This window comes from Columba livia, unplaced genomic scaffold, assembly GCF_036013475.1.
Source record: "Columba livia isolate bColLiv1 breed racing homer unplaced genomic scaffold, bColLiv1.pat.W.v2 Scaffold_214, whole genome shotgun sequence".
Taxonomy (NCBI): domain Eukaryota; kingdom Metazoa; phylum Chordata; class Aves; order Columbiformes; family Columbidae; genus Columba; species Columba livia.
This window is the reverse complement of record NW_027043251.1, coordinates 185411-209805: the sequence shown is the minus strand read 5'-3', so window position 1 is coordinate 209805 and position 24395 is coordinate 185411. Positions and strand designations below refer to the sequence as shown.

General features: G+C 53.7%; 1 protein-coding gene across 1 annotated transcript; it reads right to left on the bottom strand.

Annotated features, from left to right (window-relative positions):
* Positions 1-16760: 16760 nt before the first annotated feature.
* Positions 16761-17717, bottom strand: LOC135578015 (olfactory receptor 14J1-like). The gene has a single exon (XM_065048175.1). It carries the CDS (start codon positions 17715-17717, stop codon positions 16761-16763), a length of 957 nt encoding a protein of 318 aa, XP_064904247.1.
* Between the last annotated feature and the right edge of the window lie 6678 nt (positions 17718-24395).

Here is a 24395-nt window from a genome sequence, read left to right as displayed (position 1 = left end):
TGCAGGGAAGAGACCCCTGGGCGTTTGGGCCAGGGCATGTCCCCGCTCCCTAAGGGCAGAATCACCCCAGGAACAAAGCCCAGAGCAGGGGGACACCAGGTCTCCTGCCCCAACCGTGGTGCCATCTCCCAGCTTCTGCTGTTCCGTAGGTTGCCAGGGAAGCCCTCCTCGGTGCAGCAGAGCTCCTCAAGTGGAAACAGCTTGAAGATCTGGTGCAGGCACAGCAGACATGGAGGATTGGAGAGTGCTTGGTGAGGACAACCCCCAAGGCCCAGGGCCCAGGCTGGACGGGGCTGCCCCACATGTCTGTGCTGTGGGCTCTGCAGATGTGCCTCCCCTGCTCTGCTGCAGCCCCGAGCTGCATCCTTGTTCCCTGTCCTCAAGAACAGAGCCCCCAAGGACTCTTCTCTGTGTCCCGTTGCCCTCCCCGCACCCCGCAGGAGGGAGGGCTCTCAGCACCCCTGGGACCCCTCAGCCTGTGTCTCTCTCTCAGCCCCACAGGGCTCCTGGCAGGAACACGGGAATGGCCGGAGGGGAAGAGGAACATGGGTTCCTGGAGGAGAGACTGGTCCAGCCAAATGGGGAGGGACAGTGATGTGCTCACACCCTTGTGCTCTCTGCAGCTGGAGCAGGACAGGAGCAGGGCTGAAGAATACTTGAGTCAGAGCCTGCTGTACTTGGGGGATGCTCAGGCCAGCTTGCGAGAGGCCGCCTTGAGGTTCATCGGTGAGTCACAGCCCCCGGGTCCCTCTTTCGGCAGCCTGGCCCCAGTCCCCGCCGCTGCCCTGGCACAAGGAGCAGCCCTGTGGCTGCCAGAGCCCCGGCTGCCCCGGGCAGGGCCTTGGCCTCCCCTCCCAGCCCTGCCCACGCAGGTGGCCTTGGTGGCCGCCTTGCCCGGTCCCACCATCTCGGCTCCTGCTCTCCCCTGGGCTCAGCCCTGGTGAGGGGAGGGAGCAGGGGCTGATGGAGCTCTGTGCCCAGGGCTGGCTGCGCGGCACCTGAGGGACCCAGGCAAGGAGAGTCTGTCTGAGATCTGCAGAGGTGAGTAGGGAGTGTGGTCGGGAGGGGATGCCCGGGGGTCTCTGCAGACATGGGAGCTCATCTGGGTTCTGCTTCTTTCTGTTGCAGCCATTCAGCCCTTGGAGGAGGACAGCGAACCCTCCATCTGCTCCCTGGCATCTCAGACCATTGTCATCGTGTGCTCTTCATGGAAGCGGCCAAGATCACGATGGACCCTGCGAGCCCTGTGCTGCTGGCGCTAAACCAGGTGGAGGAGCAGCTCTTCTTGAGGAAAACAGCTGGATTTTAATAAAGAGCCCTTCTTGAAGTTGGGTTGTATGTCTGCCTTTTCCAAGGATCCCAGAAGCTCTCTGAGTGCTCCGGTACTTTTGAGAGCACAGCCCAGGATCATGGGCAAGGATGACGGAGCAGACAGGAGCACTCGCAATGAGCCATTCCAGCAGCTGCGATGAATCTCACTGAGCCACTGAGGTTTGTTCCTGGAGTCACACACAGAAATGTCAAGTTCTGTCTGCCATCCAAGTCTGAGCTGGCCTCGTGAACTCCTTCTGCACCCAGGGGTGTCCAGAGACAGAATCTTTCCCTGTTGCACATAGCGACTGTAGCCTTGGTTTCCCTCTGGCCTCCTGTTGCCACTCTCAAAGGACAGGAGGCACCTCAGCCCTGTGGTGTGTCACCCTGCTCTGCACTCATCTGAGATCTCAGGAGGAATGGACATGGGGACCTGAGTTCAAGGAAGCACAACCCAGTGCTGCATTCAGGCTGTTTCCCATAGGATGTTTCTGCCAACATGAAGTGACCTCAAAACACTGTCTGTCCCACAGGCCCTCATGGAGCTCCCAGGAAGAGCTGATGTTGTTTGTGCTCTCTTGGATACATCCCACCTCACATCCATGATGTGCGTGCTCACGTCTCACCTGTACAATGCAGACATGGACTGCTGACATAGTCATTCAGTGTCATTCCATGGAGGGAAGAACAACCTCTGTGAGCTGGGGAGAGAAGTCAGGGCTGGAAATGGTGGCTGTGAGGGGCCCATCCATGACAATGCCCTGGGGCAGCTTCTGTGGGGTGTCCAGTGCACAGGGGCACAGCCCAGCCCCTGCTCTGCTGGTCCTGCAGGTCTCTGTCAGGAGCCTGGCTGTGAGAGGACACTGCTGTGTGCCAGCCCTGCACACACACACTGTTCAGCTCTCCACTGGGGTTTCATCTGTGGGTCACTTTTGTAGGAATATGCTTGAGAGAAACTTTGCAAGAAGATATAAACCATCATTCCCTGCCCATAGGAGATCACCTTTCTTTATGGAAAGGTTGTTGTGAGGCCAGCTCTGTCACAGCAGTGCCCATTGCCTGTCCCTGCCTGCGCCCACAGCACTGACACACAGCAGGACGGTGACCAAGCTGCCAGAGCACTCAGGCCTTGCACCAACACCAGGGATGAGAAGGAGAGTGTGGGAGTGGAACCAGAACAGCTCTGGAAGAACAAGCGCTGCTGCTCCCTGGCAGGGCTGCCATGCCAGAGCTGTTTTCCCCTCCACCCACACACAGGAACTGTCCCTGCAGCTCCAAAAAGCCCTTGAAGGAAGGATATAGTGGAAATGAAGTCATTACAGGACTCTTTACTTTGTTTAAATACAGACAGATCATGGCTCCTCATTTACACAACCAGGGGTTATAAAAGAAAAGCAGACAGTGATTTAGAAAGGGGATGATAACATTATCACAATAAAAAAAAAATGCCAATAACAGCAGAAAATAGAGATGAGAGGCTGGACCTGTAACTAGTTACATTAAAACTCCTATGTGGAAGCAGATGGGCAGTTTATTGCTTCAGAAAACACTAAAATATGAATTTCCACACAGCATCCGTGAGCTCCTAGTTCCACATGCTGTAGATGAGGGGGTTCACTGCTGGAGGAACCACAGAGTACAGAACAGACACCAGCAGGTCCAGGGATGGGGAGGAGATGGATGGGGGCTTCAGGTTGGCAAACATGGCAGTGCTGAGGAACAGGGAGACCACGGCCAGGTGAGGGAGGCAGGTGGAAAAGGCTTTGTGCCGTCCCTGCTCAGAGGGGATCCTCAGCACGGCCCTCAAGATCTGCACATAGGACACCACAATGAACACAAAACACGTAAAAGCTAAACAGGCACTGACCACAATAAGGCCAAGTTCCCTGAGGTAGGAGTGTGAGCAGGAGAGCTTGAGGATCTGGGGGATTTCACAGAAGAACTGGCCCAGGGCATTGCCCTTGCACAGGGGCAGTGAAAATGTATTGGCCGTGTGCAGCAGAGCATTGAGAAACCCAGTGGCCCAGGCAGCTGCTGCCATGTGGACACAAGCTCTGCTGCCCAGGAGGGTCCCGTAGTGCAGGGGTTTGCAGATGGCAACGTAGCGGTCGTAGGACATGATGGTGAGGAGATAAAATTCTGCTGTAATCAAGAAGAGAAACAAAAAAAGCTGTGTCACACATCCCAAGTATGAGATGGCCCTGGAATCCCAGAGGGAATTGGCCATGGACTTGGGGACAGTGGTGGAGATGCAGCCCAGGTCGAGGAGGGCGAGGTTGAGCAGGAAGAAGTACATGGGGGTGTGGAGGTGCTGGTCCCAGGCTATGGTGGTGATGATGAGGCCGTTGCCCAGGAGGGCAGCCAGGTAGATGCCCAGGAAGAGCCAGAAGTGCAAGAGCTGCAGCTCCCGTGTGTCTGTGAACGGCAGGAGGAGGAACTGGGTGATGGAGCTGCTGTTGGACATTGGCTGCTGATGGTCATGGGAAATCTGTCACAGGAGGAAAAGATAGTGAAGGTTTAGATGAGACTTCTCTGGGAATAATCAAACCCATTTCCCACAGGCCCTCCCACCCTGTCACACAAAGAGACACTTTTCTTTTTCCAGGAGAACGTCCTGGCTGAGCCCTCGTTGGTGCTTGATGAGTGTGCAATGAAGAGCAGGGTCTCTGCCCAGGGGCTCCTGAGGACTCAGCCTGACCCTGTGTGATCGGGTGGGCAGGGGCCAGTCCTGGGGTTCAGCTTTGTCAGCTGGAACCGCTCCTGGTGCAGAAGGGACTGTCAGCATCTGTACCCCCAGGCCTGAGAAACTGACTTTGAGAGGTTTGGTGTTTCTACAGCTCCTTCTGCCCTCCCACCCTGGGGAGTGTTGTTGGGTGTCAGAAACCCTCAGCATTTCTGCTGCACTCAGGGAGAACAGAGCGAGTCCTGCGAGACCAGAGGGTGCCTGTGGGTCAGTGCAGAGTGAGGGCAGCTGCTCTGTCCCTCTGTCCTGCTCCAGCTGCCCTGGGCTGGCACCTTTCTGAGATGGAGCCTGATCACACTCCCATGTTACCCTGAAAAGCCACCAGGCACTGCTGAGAGCAGAGGGATCCACCTCAGACCATGACAGGTCTCACCCTTTCCTAAGGTCTCAGCACCCAACGTTTAGCCCAGGACACACACAGCTCATTCCCCAGCCCCACAGACTGCATTGCCCACAGCCCACAGGTCAGAGCAAAGCTGGGACACGTGTGCCCATGGACACACCTGCAGGAAAGGACCCACAAGCTCAGGCTGTGACTCTGCAGCTGAAACTGCCATCCCCAGAGAGCCTGACAGCAAGAACAAGATCCCAACAGCAGTGACCCAGAGCAGGGCAGCAAGAAGGAAAATGCGGTGAGGGTGGGTGTGGGAGAGGCCAGGGCAGAGGCAGCCGGGCACTCAGACAGCGTCACCCTTCCCCAGCTGTGCAGCACCTCCCAGACACCAACACTGCCGGGCAGCTGCTCTCAGCCCCTGTGCTCTGCAGAGGAACTGGAGCTCTGGCTGCACAGGAGCTGCTTCATGCCTTGGAGCCCCTGGCCCTGAGGGCAGAGGCTTTGCTGGGTGGGACAGGAGGCCAGGGGGCTGCTCACAGGAGGATCTGCACTGCAGGGGATCACAGGCACTTTTCTCTCTTCTCCCTCCCGTAACCATTCCGGGTTTGGTTCCCTCTCATTTCTGATCATTTCCCTGCTGCCTGGAGATTCTCCCCTGGGAGGTGTTTCCCTGTCCATGTCTCTTCCCTGTCAGTGCTCACAGACCATCCCACCCTCTGTGCCCTCCCCCCTGGCCCTACAGATCCTGCCTGTTCACAGCGCACTGCCTGGGGGCATCTTCCTGTTTGCAGGCTGGAAAACAGGACAGGTCAGACTAAGGCTGACGGGTCCAGCCAAGGTGATGCAGGTGCTGTGCACAGGCAGAGGGGTGGGGAAGGGATGTCATGAGCCTTCTGGCAGATGGACTGATCACTCAGAGCTGCAGTTCAGGAGTCTCAGTGACTTGTTTAAGCATGAGAGCTCCTTTTCATTTTATCCTTTCCTGCACCCCAACCCCTTGGGAGAGGAAACTGAAAAGACAGGCTCAGGAAAGCTTCTTATCTGTCTGGTAACCCTTGCACTGATCTTGTCCTTGAGGCATCCCCTTGGAAAAATCCTGCAGGTGATCTGGAGCTGTGAGCAGCCCTGACCCACACAGCACCCTCTCCACAGCAGAAGGACCCTGTCATTTTGGGTGTCACTCCTTCCCCCCACATCTTCTCCCCTCAGTGTTGCTGGGCTCTCCCGGGCAGGCTGAGCGCTGACCCTGGCAGGCGGCAGAGTCCCTGCCCGGCACAGCCCTGGGGTGCAGGGACCCTGCTCTGCAGGACAGCCCTGGGCACCCCTGCCTGCACATTTACATTTACACCCCACAGCCATCCTGGGGAGAACGCAGCATTCACGTCTTGTCACTCTGACAGTGCAGAAGGCAATCCCTGCTCTGCAGCACATCCTCTCCTCTGCATCAGGGAATCTCTAAGAGTTGTACTTACATCTCTCGCAGGCTCTGCAATGTGACAGCTTTCTTAGATCCTACCAAGATTTGCAGATGCAATGCCCTGCAGCCACAGGCTTCATATCTGAGAGGATTTCATTTCCAGTGATCTCTCAGCATCCTCCCAGCCCAGACTGCGTTTCCCTCTCTGTGCCTGTCTCCTGTGCCCTCGGTGCTGCAGGCAGAGCCCTCAGCCCTGCTGCGTGTGCAGAGGAGCTGCTCCTGGGCAGAGCTGTCTCTCTGCAGCGCTGCCGCTGCCATGAGCTCCCTGTGTCCCAGGAGCCCAGCCCAGCTCAGCAGCACAGGAGCAGCACATGATGTCCCTTTCTCTGTCCCCTCTGGGCTCCCTCCAGGTGTCCCTCAGGCTCCAGGGGCACATCCTTTGAGACAACCTATAGTAAGCAGTAATGTTAGTTGTGTCTGCTCTGCAGAGATACTTCTTGCCAGCATTGTATTCTTGCTAGTAAAAAATAAATTGGTATGAGAATATTCCAGGTGTGGTCTCCCCAGGGCAGAGCAGAGGGGCAGGAGAACCTCTCTGAGCTACTGACCACCCCCTTCTAACCCACCCCAGGTACCATTGGCTTCCTGGCCACAATGGCCCAGTGCTGGCTCATGGTCACTCTGCTGTCTCCAGGACCCCCAGGTCCCTTTCCCTACACTGCTCTCCAACAGGTCCTTCCCCAACTTATACTGGAACCTGGGGTTCTTCTTGCCCAGATGTAAGACTCTACACTTGCCCTTGTTATATTTCATTACATTTTTCCCTGCCCAGCTCTCCAGCCTGTCCAGGTCTCTGGATGTCAGCACAGCTTCCAGTGTCACCACTCCTCCAGCTTGGTGTCATCAGCAAACTTGCTGACAGTCACTCTATTCCCTCATCCAAGTCACTGATGAATTTATTGAATAGTACTGGCCCCAGCACTGCCCCCTGAGGCACTGCACTAGATCCAGGCCTCAACTGGACTCTGCCCCATTGACCACGACCCTCTGGCTTCTTCCCTTCAGCCAGTTCACAGTCACCTCACTACCTGATGGTCCAGACCGCACTCCCTCAGTTTAGCTGTGAGGATGCTGTGGGAGACTGTGTCAAAGGCTTTACTGAAGTCAAGCTAGACCACATCCACTGTTTTGTCACCATGTATCCACATCGTTATGTCTTCATAAAAGTCAACGAGGTTTGTCAAGCACGACTTCCCCTTGGTGAAGCCATGCTGACTGCCCCTAATGACCCTCTTATCCCAGATATGCCTTGAGATGGCACCAAGGAGAAGTCATTCCCTCAGTTTCCCAGGGATGGAGGTGAGGCTGACCGGTCTAGAGTTCCCCGGGTCCTCCTTCTTGCCCTTTTTGAACACTGCAGTGACATTTGCTTTCCTCCAGTCCTCAGGCACCTCTCCCATTTGCCACAACTTAGCAAAGATGATGGAGAGCGGCCCAGCAATGACCTCAGCCAGCTCCCTCAGCACCCGCGGGTGCATCCCATCCGGACCCATGGATTTATGGATTTACATTCAAGCAGCCTTGCCCACGGGATTTCCCCCAGCAATTACCTGAACAGGCCAAAGTTTGCCCTGCTGAAATCCAGGGTTGCAATTCTGCTTGCTATCCTGCTCCTGCCACAGGAGATCCTGAACTCCACCATCTCACGGTCACTGCAGCCAAGGCAGCCCTCAACCTTTACCGCCTCAACCAGCCCCTCCTTGTTAGTGAGGATGAGGTCCAGCAGCTCCTCTCCTGGTCGGCTCCTCCACCCTTTGCATCAGGAAGTTCCCATGGATGCACTTGCTGAACCTCCTGGGCTGTGTCTGGCTGAGTCGTCCTTCCAGAAACATCAGGGGAGTTCAAACCCCCACGACAGGCAGGGCCTGTGACTGAGGCCGCTCTCAGCTGCTGGAGAGGCCTCGGCAACGTCCTCACCCTGAGCTGGTGGGTTGTGATGGACACCCACAGCAGTGTCACCCTAATGCTCCCAGTGCTCCCAGTAACTCCCACTAACCCCTCCAGTGCTCCCAGTAATGCTCCCACTCACCCCTCCAGTGCTCCCAGTAACCCCTTCAGTGCTCCCAGTAACCCCTCCAATGCCCCCAGTAACCCCTTCAGTGCTTCAAGTAATGCCCACACTCACCCCTTCAGTGCCCCCAGTAACCCCCACTAACCCCTCCAGTGCTCCCAGTAATGCTCTCACTAACCCCTCCAGTGCTCCTAGTAACCCTCCCACTGACCCCTCCAGTGCTCCCAGTAATCCCTCCAATTTCCCCAGTAACCCCTCCAGTGCTTCCAGTAATGCTCCCACTCACCCCTCCAGTACCCCCAGTAACCCCCACTAACCCCTCCAGTGCTCCCAGTAGCCCTCCAGTGCTCCCAGTAACCTCCACTAACCCCTCCAGTGCTCCCAGTAATGCTCCCACTAACCCCTCCAGTGCCCCCAGTAACCCCTCCAGTGCTCCCAGTAATGCTTCCACTAGCCCTTCCAGTGCTCCCAGTAATGCTCCCACAAACCCCTCCAGTGCTCCCAGCAAACCTCCACTGCTCCCAGTAACCCCCACTCACCCATCCAGTGCTCCCAGTAACCCCCATTAACCCCTCCAATGCTCCCAGTAACCCTCCCACTGACCCCTCCAGTGCTCCCAGTAACCCTCCCATTAACCCCTCCAGTGCTCCCAGTAGCCCCCAGCTAACCTTTCCAGTGCTCCCAGCAGCCCCCATTGTTCCCAGTAATCCTCCAAGAACTCCCAGTTAACCCCCAGTGCTCCCACTAACTGTCCTTGTGCTCCCAGCAGGCCCCCACAGTGCTCCCAGTAACCGTGTTGTGTTCCCATTAACCCCAAACTAATCGTCCTACTGTTTCCAGTAATCCTCCCAGTAAACCTCCCTGTGCTCTCAGTAAACCTCCCAGTGCTCCCAGCAACCCCCCCAGTGCTCTCAGTGAGCCCCAGCAACCCCCTCATTGCTCCCAGTAATCCCCCGCTAGCCCTCCCAGTGATCCCAGTAACCACCTAGTGCTTTCATGTGAGCCCTCAGCAACCCCCATCGTCCCCAGTAACCCCTACCAGTGCTCCCAGTAACCCCCGACTAACCCCTCCAGTGCTCCCAGCAACCCCCATTGTTCCCAGTAATCCTCCAAAAATTCCCAGTAAACCCTCAGTGCTCCCAATAACCCTCCCAGTGCTCCCAGCAACCACCTAGTGCTCCCAGTAAACCCCCACCAACTGGAATGTTCCCAGTAACCCCCACAATGTTCCCAATAACCCCGCACTAATCCTTCTAATGTTCCCAGTTACACTCCCAATAACCCTCCCAGTAAAGCCCCAGCAAGCCCCAATGTTCCCAGTAATCCTGCAAGAACTCCCAGTAAACCCCCAGTGCTCCCAGTAACCCTCCCAGTGTTCCCAAAAACCCCGCACTAATAAACCTACTGTTCCCAGTAACCTTCCCAGTGCTCCCAGTAATCACCTAGTGCTCCCAGTAACTCCCCAGCAACCCCCAGTGTTCCCAGACACCCCCCCAGAGCACCCAGTGGCCCCCACTAACCCCTCCAGTGCTCACAGCAACCGCCATTGTTCCCAGTAATCCTGCAAGGACTCCCAGTAAACCCCCAGTGTTCCCAGTAGCCCTCCCAGTGCTCCCAGTAACCACCTAGTACTCCCAGTAACACTCAGGCAACCCCACATGCTCCCAGTAACCCTCCCAGTATTCCCAGTACTCCCAGTAGCCCCCAGCTAACCTTTCCAGTGCTCCCAGCAGCCCCCACTGTTCCCAGTAATACTCCAAGAACTCCCAGTTAACTCCCAGTGCATGAGTACGTAATAACCCCCACTATCCTCTCCAGTGATCCCAGCAACCCCCATTGTTCCCAGGAAACCTCCAAGAAGTCCCAGTAAACCCCCAGTGCTTCCAGTAAACCTCCCAGTGCTCCCAATACTCCCCCACAAATGTCCATCCTGGGGCCCTGGGCAGCATCCTCTGGGCACTGTGGGGCAGGGGCAGGGTCGGTTGTACACAAGTGGGTCAGCTCTCCACTCGGGTGGGGAGAGCTGCTGGGTGAAGCTGCCGGCCTGGCTCGCACAAGCCAGACAAGACCTTTGCTGGTTATCAGCATCGATGCATCCAGTCTTTCCTGTCACTGAATCCTAGAATCACAAAGTAGTTGGAGTTGGAAGTGACATTCACAGCCCGTCTGGTCCAACTCCCCTCGGCCATCAGGGACATCTTCAGCAGCTCAGGTTGCTCAGAGCCCCGTCCAGCCTGGCCTGGGATGTCTCCGGGATGGTTCATCCACCCCCTCTCTGGGAAGCCTGTCCCAGTGTTTTACCACCCTCGGTGTAAAAAATCTCTTCCTCATTTCATTCCTTGACTCTCCCCTCTTCTAGTTTAAACCATCACCCTTTGTCCTGTCGCAACAGCCCCTGCTCTAAAGTCTGTCCCCATTGTTCTTATCGGCCCCTTTTCAGCCCAGAAAGGCTGCAATAAGGTCTCCCAGGAGCCTCTCTTCTCCAGCTGAACACCCCAACTCTTAAACAGGCAAACTCATGACATTTTAATTTTTCAATACACTAGTGTCACAAAAGCATGAGCACATCTTTTTCTATAGCATTTTATATAGCATTTATAGTCCCCCGTAGAGCCCAAATGTCACCAGTGGTACAAAGTGCCAACAGAGCCAGTTTCCAGTGGGATCCCTCAGGGACCAGCACTTGGGCCAACACTGTTGAACGTCTCTGTTCTCCCCCTGTATGATGTGACGCAGTGAACCTTCAGCTCCTTAGTGGATGGTGCAAAGCTGGGCAGAGGCCTTGGACAAGCTCACCTGGGTCACCCTGCCCTGAGCAGGACAGTGGGACAAGATGATGTTCACACCTGAGTTGCTCTGTGATTCCAGGAATCTTTCCCTTGGAAACGTTTTGGAAGAAGGAAGAGGTGGAGGAACAAGAAAATAAAAATACAGGCAGAGGAGGAGACCTCAAAGGTGTCAAATAAACAGAGCAGTTCTGTGAAGAATGTTTCTCTGCTCAAACTGTTAGCAGGAAATCTATAACCAGCTCCCCAAACTCCCTGTTCTGCTCATTGGCCCCTGGGATTTACAGCACATTTCTTTACATCAGATTCTGCACTGAAGTTTGCACTGATTGTTACAGCTTCTTTGCAGGATTGCTTCATGTTTCCTTAGAGAACTGGATGTAAACAGGCACCGGGGAATTTTTAATTAGAGGAAACAACAAAGGAAAAAAATAAAGAAAACACAACAGAACTTAATGATGTTTCTCAGTTCTGTGGTTAAATTAAGCAGTTTCCAGCGAGGTCCATTGCCATAATTGAAGAGTTGCCTGTAGGGAGTAGGAGAGCAACTGCTGAAAGACTTGACCTGCCTGAAGCTCAAAGCAGAGTGAGAGCTGAGAGGCTCTGAATGAGCCAAGAGTGAGAGGTGAAGAACCTCTGGGGAGCGATGGAAAGTGCAAATGTCCAGACAGGCTTCTGAAGAGATGAGTTCAGACACGGGGAGCTGGGTAAGGACAGGTGGAAACTCCTGCATGTGCAGGGGATTAAATACACGTAGTGATAGACAGAGTCCTGGCACTGCAAGCACAGGGAAAGGCCAACGTTTCATCTCCCACAGTCCGTACACATTCTGAAAATTCATATTTGGAAGGATAGAAATTCCACAGACATTTTATTGGAAATTTTGAATTATTTCATCTGATTAAAAAAAGAGTGTGGGGTTTTTTGTTCTTTTTGTTGTTGTTGGTTTGGTTTTTAACTTTTGAGGGGAGTTCTCAGGTTTTTGGGCTGAGCTCCATGGTCTCTCTATAAGCACCCAGTGCAAACCTCGAGAGGCCCCGTGTACCTGAGGTGTTTGCCTGGGACTGGCGGGTATCAGACCAGACTGATAGAGCGATGGTGCTTTCATCATTTACAATTAGTATTCAACACTTGTGCATCTAATTAGCTAAGTTTCAGGACTGTAGGTGAAGAGGCAGATATGTGAAGAGCACTTAGAAGATGTGATAGAAGAATATTCCAGTTGATAATAGAGAATCATAGAATTATTTCAGTTGGAAGAGACCCTCAGGAGCATTGAGTCCAACCACAACCTAAATCTAGAACTAAACCGTGTCCCTAAGAACCTCGTCTAAACACCTTATAAACCCCTGCAGGAATGGTGACTCCACCACTGCCCTGAGCTGCCTGTTCCAATGCCTGACAGCCCTTTCCAGGAAGAATTTTTTCCTAATATCCAATCTAAACCTCCCCTGGCACAATTTGAGGCCATTTCCTTTTGTCCTATCACTTGCTACTTGGGAGAAGAGACCAACCCCCTCCATGTTCAACCTCCTTTCAGGCAGTGGACAGCGACAAGGTCTCCCCTCAGCCTCCTATTCTAGAGGCTGAACCCACCAGTTCCCTCAGCCGCTGCTCATCACACTTGTGCTCCAGACCCACACCAGCTCCGTTCCCTCCTCTGCACTCTCTCTAGTGCCTCAGTGTCCTTCTTATGATAAAGGGCCCAAACCTGAACACAGGATTCAAGATGTGACCTCATCAGAACTGAGAACAGTGGCACAATCACGCTACTCCAGCTGGCCACACCATTCCTGATACAAGCCAGGATGCTGGTGGCCCTTTTGGCCATCTGGGCACACACAGGCTCATGTTCAGCTGCTGTCGATCAACACCCCCTGATCCCTTTCCACCAGGCAATGTTCCAGCCACTCTTCCCTGAGCCTGGGGTTGTTGTGACCCAAGTGCAGGACCCGGCCCTTGGTCTGGTCAAACCTCATACAAATGGCCTCAGCCCAATGATCCAGCGGGTCCAGATCCCTCTGCATGGCCTTCCCGCCCTCCAGCAGATCAACACTCCCACCCAACCTGGTGTCATCTGCAAACTTAATGAGGGTGCACTCGATCCCCTCATCCACATGATTGATAAAGCTTAAATAGAACTGAGTCAAATACTGAGCCCTGGGGACACCACTTGTGACCAGATGCCAACTGGATTTGGTTCTGTTCACCACAATTCATTTGGTCCAGCCCTCCATCACACATACACCATCCAGGCCATGAGCTGCAGCTTCTCCAGGAGATGCTGTGGGACACGGTGTCAAAGGCTTTACTGCAGTCTAAGGACACAACACCCACAGCCCGTGTGGCGGATTCACTCCCCACGACAGACTTTCCCTCATCTGCTCAGCCGGTCACCTTGTCACAGAAGGAGATCAGGGTGGTCAAGCAGGACCTGCCTTTCATCCAGCCATGCTGATTGGGCCTGATTGCTCGTCTCGTCTGTGTGACCTCACAGTCCTTTGCCAGCCATGTTCCTGCTGTTGGCCAATCCCCTGCAGAGGCAGAAGTGACCTCACAGTCCCCTCCACAGCCATTGGCTTCCTACTGGACTATGAGTTCCTGAGACACAAGCGACCACATGGCATCGCACCCACCATCACCCTCCTTGTGGTCCAGTGTGTGAGCAGATCAAACTGAGCTGCTTTCATCAAATTTATCCAATAGATTTCCTATCAATGGTTTGAGTAGAGAAACACTCCTCAGAGGAGCTGCTGTATTTACTCTGGGACATTTTATATCTCTGCTTCTACCTCTGCTTTTGTTCTCCTTCCTCTGTCTATTCTGACATGAAAGAGCTCTCCAAGGAAAAGATTCATGGAATCCTACAATAACCCAGGTTGGAAGAGACCCCTGAACACCATCTCTGTCCCACTGACCTTTATGGCACCCCAAGGAACAGCTGACGGCATTTGTGCTCCCTTGGGTTCATCTCACCACATGCACACACTGGACATGCACATGATGTGTGTGTTTACAACTCATCTGCACAATGAAAACAAGGACTTTTCACCTAGTATTTCATAGAATCAATGAATGTCCTGAGTTGGAAGGACCCACAAGGATCATGGAGTCCAACTGCTGTCCCTGCACAGGACACCCCACAGGTCACACTGTGTGTCTGCGGACGTTGTCCAGTCTCTCCTTGAAAACCGTCAGGTTGGGGCCATGACTCCTCCCTGGGGAGCCTGTTCAGTGTCCAGCACCTCTGGGGGAAGAATCTTTTCTTCACGTCCAACTGATCCTTCACCGGCACATCTTCCTGCCATTTACTCGGGTTCCTTTACTGGTCACCACAGAGAAGAGATCATTACCTTCCCCTCCTTCTCCCCTTGTGAGGAAGCTGTAGCCGCCATGAGGTCTCCTTTGAGTCATTTCTTCAGCTCTGATGCTCAGAAACCCCTTGGTTTGCTTTCTGAAGCAGAAAGAAGAAGCCATGAGCTCCAGGCAATGGGAAGGGGGATCCTGTCCCTCACACACGGCTCAGGGCTCTTCCTGGGACCGTGGGATGTGGGTGTGCAAGGCCCAGGGAAGGACAACACTGGTCCAGCAACTTTCAGCTTCCCCATGGGGCTGCAAGGAGGCACCGAGGCCCCAGTGCCATGAGGACAACATGTCTTGTCCTGGGCCTCAGTGTCAGAGACAACTGCCCTGGCCAAGGGGACAGAGACCTGGGTTCTGTGGGTCCCTTACAGCCTTACGGTGCCCTTTGCCATCTCCACCACAGGCTGTTCCACACGGTGCTACCCCTGCCCCTCTTTCCCTGCAGGCTGCAGACACCCATCTCTCTTCCCCACCTGCTCTCACCCCAGCATTTCTGCACCTTCACTGCTGTGTCTGCACCCTCACTGGCTGCTCTTTGGAAGACAAACCATGGGCTGATCCAGCTCCCTCTGGGTCACCTCTTGCCCCACAGCACTGCCCTTCCAGTCACATTTCTTCCTCCTCATATCCATTTGTCACCTTCCAAGTAGACTTCTTTTTTCTCTTTCCTGCTTCTTCCCACTATCACGAAAAGCTCGACCATCTCACAAACTGCCCTTCATGCAGCGAACCCAAACCGTTAGGCTTCTTGTGGTCTTTTACCTGACCAGAGAGAAGTCATGATCTTCTAAATCCCATGAGTGCTGCTGGCCTTTCAGCTTCTCTGACAGACGCGACCATGTCCCTGCTGCTGTCCCATCATGTTCTCAGGTGGAATGGACATGATAACCCGTCATCTCTTCCTGGGTAAGATCTGTGGGCCCTTGGGCAGAGGTTCTTTCCCAGCCATGTCCCTGCTGCTGGGCTGTCACCTCCAGACACAGAACTGACCCCACCGTCCCCTTCACAGCCAAAGTCTTTCCACTCAATTATGAGTTTCAGAGGCTCAACTGACATCATAATCCCACACCCATCCATCCCCCTCCTTATGGGCCGCGACCTGACTAAATAAAACTATGCTTGTTTTCTCAAACTGATCAAATCTATTTCCTGCTAAAGATCTGAGAGGAGAAGCATTCTTGACAGGAATGAGAAATGTTGAGACCTTTTCTATGTCCTCTCCTACCTCTTTTATTTTTTATTGTTTTCCTTCTTCCTGGTTGCTCATGGTGAATTTGCTACCTGAAGTGCACAGCCAATACCACACCCAGAGATGAGATCTTGTTTATTCCAGAGTTGTGCAAGTCTGGATGCCGGAATGAAACCAGCACAACAGATAGAGAAGGAACATCTATTGTATACAAATCTTATCCCTACATTCACACCCTCCCGGCAGTCCTAAAGAGCCAAGTGCTTACACATTGGCATATTGGTTACATAATCATTTTACCACTACACATGCTTGCTGAGAGAGGGTCCCGGGCTGAGCCTGGGGCTCCCCTCCTGGGGATGCGTATTTTAGTATTATAATGAGCGTAAAAGGAGCAAAGCTCAGCTAAAGGACACTTTATGTAACAGTCTTGAGACAGATGTTAGAACAAGACTCAGCTAATTGTGCAGGCTCCAGAGTGTCTACGCTGCAAGGACAGTATTCTTTGCAGGTTCTGATTAGGTGTCTAAAATGTCACTTCCATCTTTGTTCAAGCAGCAGACTGACCAAAACTGAGAAGATTTACATATTTTAGGTTAGCAACTGTAGGATGGTGTTTTTGCTGACTCAGGTTCATGTCACTTCACGTGCATGATGTGCATGGTCACATCTCATCTGTACAATGCAAACATGAACCTCTCACCTACTCATTCCGTGTAATTCCATGGAGGGACAAAGAACTCTGAGCTGGGGTGAGAGGCCAGAGCTGGAAATAGTGGTTGTGAGGGGCCAGTCCATGGTGATTGACCTGGGGCTCCTTCCATGGGGTGTCCCGTGCACAGGGGCACAGCCCAGCCCCTGCTCTGCTGGTCCTGCAGGTCTCTGTCAGGAGCCTGGCAGTGAGAGGACACTGCTGTGTGCCAGCCCTGCACACACACACTGTTCAGCTGCACACGGGTGTTTCATCTGTGGCCAATTCTGTAGGAATAAGCTTGAGAGAAACATTGCAAGAAGATATAAACCATCATGCACCACCCAAAAAAGATCACTTTTCCTTGTGGAAGTACTGTTACTGAGGCCAGCTCTGTCACAGCAGTGCCCATTGCCTGTCCCTGCCTGCGCTCACAGCACTGACACACAGCAGGACTGTGACCAAGCTGCCAGAGCACTCAGGCCTTGCACCAACACCAGGGATGAGAAGGAGAGTGTGGGAGTGGAACCAGAACAGCTCTGGAAGAACAAGCGCTGCTGCTCCCTGGCAGGGCTGCCATGATGGACTCTTCCCTTCCACCCATCACGGGAACCATCCCAGAAGCTTTAAAAGGGCCTTGCAGGAAGGATATAGTGAAAAACGAGTCATTAAAGAGCCCTTTATTTTGCTTAAAGACAAGGAGAGCACAGCTCCTCATTTAAACCACCAGTGGCTATAAAAGAAAAGCAGACAGAGAATTAGGAAAGCGGACGACAACATTTTCACAATAAACACCCTACTAACAACAACAGACAATCCAGATGACGGGCTGGGTCTGTAGTTATATTGAAACAACTAGGCAGAAGCAGATGAGCAGTTTAATGATTCAGAAAACCATCCAGTCATCAGTTTCCTCACAGCATCCTTGAGCTCCTGTTTCCTCATACTGTAGATGAGGGGGTTCACTGCTGGAGGCACCACTGAGTACAGAACAGACACCACCAGGTCCATGGATGGGGAGGACATAGAGGGGGGCTTCAGGTTGGCAAACATGCCAGTGCTGAGGAACAGGGAGACCACGGCCAGGTGAGGGAGGCAGGTGGAAAAGGCTTTGTGCCGTCCCTGCTCAGAGGGGATCCTCAGCACGGCCCTCAAGATCTGCACATAGGACACCACGATGAACACAAAACACATAAAAGCTAAACAGACACTGACCACAAGAAGCCCAAGTTCCCTGAGGTAGGAGTGTGAGCAGGAGAGCTTGAGGATCTGGGGGATTTCACAGAAGAACTGGCCCAGGGCATTGCCCTTGCACAGGGGCAGTGAAAATGTATTGGCCGTGTGCAGCAGAGAATAGAGAAACCCAGTGGCCCAGGCAGCTGCTGCCATGTGGACACAAGCTCTGCTGCCCAGGAGGGTCCCGTAGTGCAGGGGTTTGCAGATGGCAACGTAGCGGTCGTACGACATGACGGTGAGAAGAAAATACTCTGAACCAAGCAAGAAACAAAAAGAGAAGACCTGTGCAGCACATCCTGCATAGGAAATGACCCTGGAATCCCACAGAGAGTTGGCCATGGATTTGGGGACAATGGTAGAGATGCAGCCCAGGTCGAGGAGGGCGAGGTTGAGCAGGAAGAAGTACATGGGGGTGTGGAGGTGCTGGTCCCAGGCTATGGTGGTGATGATGAGGCCGTTGCCCAGGAGGGCAGCCAGGTAGATGCCCAGGAAGAGCCAGAAGTGCAAGAGCTGCAGCTCCCGTGTGTCTGTGAACGGCAGGAGGAGGAACTGGGTGATGGAGCTGCTGTTGGACATTGGCTGCCTGTGGGCATGAGGACCTGTCATAGGAGGAAAAGACAGTGACAGGTTAGGGGAGACTTCCCTGAGGAAAATAAACATGCTGTTTCTCATGGAAAACCTCCTCCCTGATGGAAGGACGTTTCAGCCAATTCTGTTTCTACCAACTGAAAAAAACAGTTCATCACAGCTTAAAATGCAGTTAAGGCATCTAGATTCTATGAACACACCTCTGGGTCAAGACCCCCTGAGTTGGTGTCAGAACAAAAACTGCCCACATCCCCACCCCAACCCCAGAGAGTAAGAGCACCAGGGACAGGTGGAGAAACAGGGAAGAACACTGCAGTGCTACCAGAAAATAAAGCAAGGACAGAAAGGAAGACAGGCATGCTGTGGAACCTTCTCCTGACCCGGCTGTGCTGCTGCCACTCAAATGATGACACTGTAGAGCAAGTACTTTTAGCACCTTATTTGTGTACCCCGTTCCAGGAACCCCTCACCTGGAGGTCCAGCTGCTGAGGTGGAGACTCGTGATCTGGACCCCATGGCTTTGGGGCAGAGGGTCTGCTGGGGAGGAGAGGAGACCAGGGGTTGCACTGGGAAATGTGTCTGCACTGCACAGGATGGCAGGGGGTCCTGAATCCCCTCCCCAGCATTTCTAGTCGATCTCCCTCTCCCTGCCCATGTCTGTGCTGCCTGCAGCTGTGTCTCTGTCCCTGGTCTGCTCCCTGCCAGTGTCACAGACCCCGTCCCACCCGCTGTGTGCTCAGCTCTGTCCTGCTCACACCTCCTGGCACTGCCCAGGGGCAGCTCTGTGTGTGCAGGGGCTCAGGAGCAGCTCAGACCAGTCCTAACGAGAACTGGGGTCTCAGTGTCTTCTCCAAAGAGAGAAATAAATCCCCATCTCCCACTGCACACCCAGATGAGCAAGAGTGGAAAACTGAAAGCACAGACTCCTTCCCTTGCAGCTGTTCCTGTCTCAATGTTGTTGTTCAGAAGGACCCTCTGCCATGTCTGTGGGGGGATCTGGAGCTCTGAGCAGCCCTAACCCACACAGCCCCCTTCAGCCCCACAAGCTCCCTGCCTGCCCTGCCGGGGGTCGCTCCTTCCACCCACAGCTGCTGCCATGGGATCTCCCGGGCAGGCTGAGCGCTGACCCTGGCAGGCGGCAGAGTCCCTGCCCGGCACAGCCCTGGGGTGCAGGGACCCTGCTCTGCAGGACAGCCCTGGGCACCCCTGGGTGCTCACCTGTCTTCACAGCTGTTCAACATGGCCTGACAAGAGCCCCGTCCTTACAGATCCCACAAGCTGTGCCTGTGCCAGTTTGAGGAGATGCCTCCAGGAGCTACAGCTGCACTGCCCTGCACCCAGAGACTTACCATGGCGAGGGCTGCAAAGGTTTCTCCTCCAGTGAGCTCTCAGTCATCCTCCCAGTCCTGACCACCTTTAATCTCTCTCTGCCTTGCTCGTCTCCTGAGATCCCCAGGCAGAGCCCTCAGCCCTGCTGCGTGTGCAGAGGAGCTGCTCCTGGGCAGAGCTGTCTCTCTGCAGCGCTGCCGCTGCCATGAGCTCCCTGTGTCCCAGGAGCCCAGCCCAGCTCAGCAGCACAGGAGCAGCACAAGGCGCTTTAATGACCCCTCTGGTGGGTTTGGTGCTGAGTCCATGGACCTCAGACCCTGAGGGGAAGCTGAAGAAACTTCTCAGGAAGTCAAACTCAGATGCAAACTCCAAAGTTTCCTGTAATATTAATGGGTACCACTGAGGGAACCTACTGAGAAACAACATCCAAGTTTGGTTAGAGCTGAAAACTGGAGGCAGAGATGAAAGGTCAGGAAAAGCAAAGAAAAGGTGGCTCTGATGCTGAGTAAACCTGCTTGTGTTTCATTAATCAAAGGGCCAAGCCCTGACCCCACTTTGGAAATCAGATCCTGTCCCTCCCACGTTGCCCAGGGCCCTTCCTGGGACAGTGTGACGTGGGGCTGTGCAAGGCCAAGGGCAGGACCATGGTCCCACACCTCCCAGGTTCCTGGCTGGGGACAAGGAGGCCATGAGGCCCCTGTGCTGCAAGGACAAGGTGTCTCCTCACAGGCATCAGAGGTGCAGACAACAGCCACAGCCAAGGGGAGAAGGAGCTCATGTCTGGTGGGGCTTTCAGCCTCTTTCCATCCCGTGATCATCTCCACGACAGCCTGTCCTGTGCTGTGGCATCCCCTGCACCTCTGTCCCTGCAGGCTGGAGACATCCCCCCTGCTGCCCCACCTTGCTCCTGTCTGAGCATCTTCCTTCCTTTGCTGAGATCTCTCCATCCTCCCCAGCTGGTCCTTGAAGCACAAAGCCTTGGGCTGATGCAGACTCCCTCTGCTGACCTGCTCCCCCACAGCACTGCCCTTCCATCACATTCCTTTCTGCTCATGTCCAGCCTGGACCTCCCCAGCTGCACTTTGGCCATTATTTCTTTCTCATGCTCTTTCCCACTATGAAGAAACCTCCACCATCTCTGAAAACGCCCTTCAAGCACTCTCAGGCTACTCCTGCACTGCTGCAGCCTCCCCAGCGCTGCTGGGCCAAAGCAGCCCAGGTCCCTCAGCACCCCACACCATGTGCACAAGGTGCTGAACCTGCCTTGGCACAGCCCTGCACTCTCCAGTTCCTCCCTGCTGCTCCAAACTGGGAAGCCGCACACTGGCACACACGCGTGTGTGTGGGTCACACCAGTGCTGAACCGAATGGGATGAGAACTGCAGGTGTCTGGGTCCCCACGCTCCTCCTCATGCAGCCCCGTGTGCAGCTGCCTTGTTCATGGTGAGCGTGCACCACGGGCTGGTGTGGGGACCTTGTAGTGCCCAGGCCCTTCTCCTCAGGGTCACTGAGAACTCGGCATTTCATCTTGTCACAATTCAGAGATTTCTGATGGGCAAACACCAGATATTCACAAGGTCTGGACTCTCCCTGGGCTGCAGCTCCATTTGCTCAGCTGTTAATGTTTGCACACAGACGGTTTATCCTGATGAGGGTGTCTCTCCCAACATAACATCATCAGGCGTTACAGGACACTATAAATATCATCTCATGGCTAAAAATGGGGTCTTGGGTGTCTGATACTCATAATGCCAGAGGTCTGGAGTTTCTGATGTTTCCCTTCATATGGTAGAGCAGCAGGAATGCGTGGAGCTCTGTCTGGGGACAGACAATGTCAGCTGAACGTTGAGGAGTCAGCGTGAGAGGGCAGAACAACATGGGCAGTGTTGTGGTGATTGAACATCAGCTACAGAGTCACTGATGAGGAAGAGGAATGAGATGAGGACTCCTTCAGACAAATGAAAGAAGCCTCATGTTTCCAGGGCCGTGTCCTCATGGCAGACCTGAGATATCCCAATATCTGCAAGGTACCGGCCATCCAGGAGGGTTTGGAGCTCATTGACAACATTTCCTGACACGGGTGACTGAGGAGTCAGTGGGGTGAGGTGCCCTGTGGGACTTCACACTTACAAACCAGAAAGAGTTGGTCAGGATGGAACAGTCAGGGATGGAAAGTGGAGCTGAGGCTCCTGGGAGATGAGAACAAGGCCAAGAGCAGGATTTCAGGAGAACAAGCTTTGTCCTGCTGAGGGACCTGCTTGGGTCCTGTGGGATATGACCTTGGTGTCTGCAGAGCTTTTCTCTCCCATTTCCTCCCTCCTCTCTCCCACCTGCTGTTGTGCAACGTTTTTTACCCTTTCTCAAATACAATATCCCAGAGGTGCTGCCAGCATCACTGAGTGGGACAGATTTGGCAAGGACTGGGTCCATCTTGGAGCAGCTGAAATCTGCTCTGTCTGACATTGGTCAAACTCCTGTTGTCTTCCCGGAGAGGTGACAGCTGTAGCACACCCACACCTACCCCCAGTTCCAAGAGTTTGTCATGTAAACCCAATAGAGAGTGACAATGTGTTGGGTGTTACAAACTACATGATCATGTAGAAGAAATGGACAAGATCTTCTGTCAGCGACTCAAGGAGGAAGTCACCAGTCAATGAGCAGGTTCCTATGGGGAACTGTAATTGCTCTGACATTAACTGGCCTGGCAAAGTGGCAAGTGCTGTCAGTCCAAAGGATCTTGGGCCAGCTGCTTAACATGTCTGCATTGTGGGCCAATGAGAGTGATGCTCAACTGGATCTGGAACTGGGAAACAAGGAAACCCTGGTGATGGATGTGAACATCAGTGTCCACCTTGGCTGTTGTGACCAGGACACAGAGGGGTCCCAGGCACCAGAGGGGAGGGAGGAAGGCCAGCAGCAGAGCACAGGCTGGTGGGCTCCAGAGGAGGAGACTTTGACATACTGGGGGATGGGGGGTAACATGGTGCCATGGAAGTAGATCTGAAGGGTGAAGGAGCTCAGGAAATCTGATAATCCTTACAGGACATCCTGCTCCAAGTACAAGAATGATCTCTCCAAGTACCCATGAAAAGAAGTATTTATCTCGTGAGGCTGCTCCTCTGAACTGATGGAGCTGCATGGCACAAAGGCAGCACACAGGAGGTGGTAGCAGGGGAAGCTGCAAAGGAGGAATTTAGAAACCTTGTCCATGGATGTGGGGATGATGCCAAAGCTGCCCTGGAATTCATACCTGAAGGAGAGACTGAGGGCAGAAAGATGAGCTGACTCGTCTTCACTTGCAGTGAAAGAATAGACAGGGAGAATGTGGGCCTGCTGCTGAAATTCGTAAGAGTAGAATCAGACAGGACCGAGGTTCTTCATGGCTTCTTTGCCTCCATCTTCACCAGCAAGGTCTCCTGGGACTTTGTTCCTGAAGGCAGGAGTCTGGAGAACACCCAGCAGTGGATGGGGCTCAAGTCAGGGGTGACCTGAGCAAACTCAGACACCGTTACAGAACAGGAGATGTGTCACTTGACCAGCCCCCTGAACACAAGTATCACTGTGCTGTGGCACCTGAGATTCCCAGGAAAACCTACCGCTTGGTCCAGAGGAGTGTGACTCCTCCTGATGTGTCCTGGCCTGTCTCCTCACTCACATGGTGATTTAGGCACCCACTTTTCTGAAATATTCAGTCTTTATCAGGAGATGCAACACATCAATATGAACTGGAGGCTGCTGATGCCGCCTGATCTGGAAAGGGAGGGAAGGGAGAGCAGGGAATGAAACAGAAGAAATTTGGCTTTATTGCTATTTATGATGGAAATGCTCTCTGTTTGGCTCTTCCTAAAATCTCTCTAATCATCCACACCAGACTTGAAGCCTTTAGGAAAATGATGCACACAGCCTTGGCTTGTAAGAGCATTTTAGCTGTTAATGAGCCCTCTGCTGCCATGATCCTGAACTGCAGATACTGAAAGAATGAACAAACCTCTAATGAAATGAAAGGCAGAAGCAAACCCCAAGTTTCTGAGGGTGTTTGGACCCCATGAAGGGCCATCACTGACACAGCTGTGAAGGAAACAACCAGTGCAGGTCCCTGTCCCTGGAGGCTGCTGAAGGAAAGACTTGGAGACGCTGGTTCCAGGTGGTGAGGGCCATGTGGAGGTGGCTCTGGTGCCATGTCAGCCCTTGATGCTTGTTCATCACCAGAATGGCTGAGCCCTGACCCCTGGGACCTGGTAGATCTTTCTCCAATGTTTTTCAAGGCTTTTCCTGTGGTCAGTGTGAGTGTTTTGTGTTTTGGGTGTGGGTTTTATGTCAAGTGCTGTTGCTTTAACTGCAAGGTTCTGGTTTTCTGTGGAGTTGGAAATGCCTGTGAGCTCCTCACAACTCATCCAGCTTCTTTCATACACCTGGCAATGGTCACCAATCACCTCAATGTGCCTATCTCACACTTGCTTGAATCCTCTATTTGGATCCATAGCCATCACTCCAGGAGGTTCATGGATCCACCAGGCTCAGGATGATTCCTGAGGACCATCCAAGTGTGGGCAGTGCAAGAGAGGAGCAGAGCAGGGTCAGCTCATGGGCCATGACTGAGCACAGCCACCCCAGCAGCAGCCGTTCCCCATCTCCCAGGCACAGCCATGCCCACAGCATGCAAATGGCACTGCCATACAGGATTAGCCCAAGAGAGGCCTTTCTTCCTTCCGTATTCCCAGGAAAATCTTCCTCCTGTTCCTCCTCCACCTGCAGACATCAACTGCTTTCCATTTCTGGGCTCAGACATGGCTGGAAGGGTTCACTGAAGCCATCAGCCATCTCATTGCTTCTCCATGACATGCCCTGACCCTCTCCCACACCTACAATGGCCAATCACGGCTGCTCAGGCCTCCCGCTCTTCAGAAGAGGCCTCGAGCTTCTTGGTTCTTCCTGGTGCTTATTATGAACTTCCTCGCTCTCTCCAGAGTTCATGGTGAGCTTTCTTGTCCATAACAGCCCTTTATGACCATGTCTCACTAAATGGTTGTGTTTGTATGATCATTTGTGCAGAAAGGGCAGTCACAGGACAGCACCCAATATGCCAAAACTGATGCCCGGTGAAATGCCGTAAAGCCCTGATGAGTTCCCCTGTGTCTGTGTCTCTCCTGGAAGGAGTCTGTCCCGAGAAGGGGATCCAGCTCCTGCCACTCTCTGCAGAGGCACATGAGCAGTGTCCATCACCTGGGGACACAAAGGGTGATGTTAGCCAGACCAGCCTTCATCTCACCACCAAGAGCAGGGACAGCCCCCTGGGCCTCCTGGGCACAAGGACAGCCTCGGGGCCAGCAGCACCCC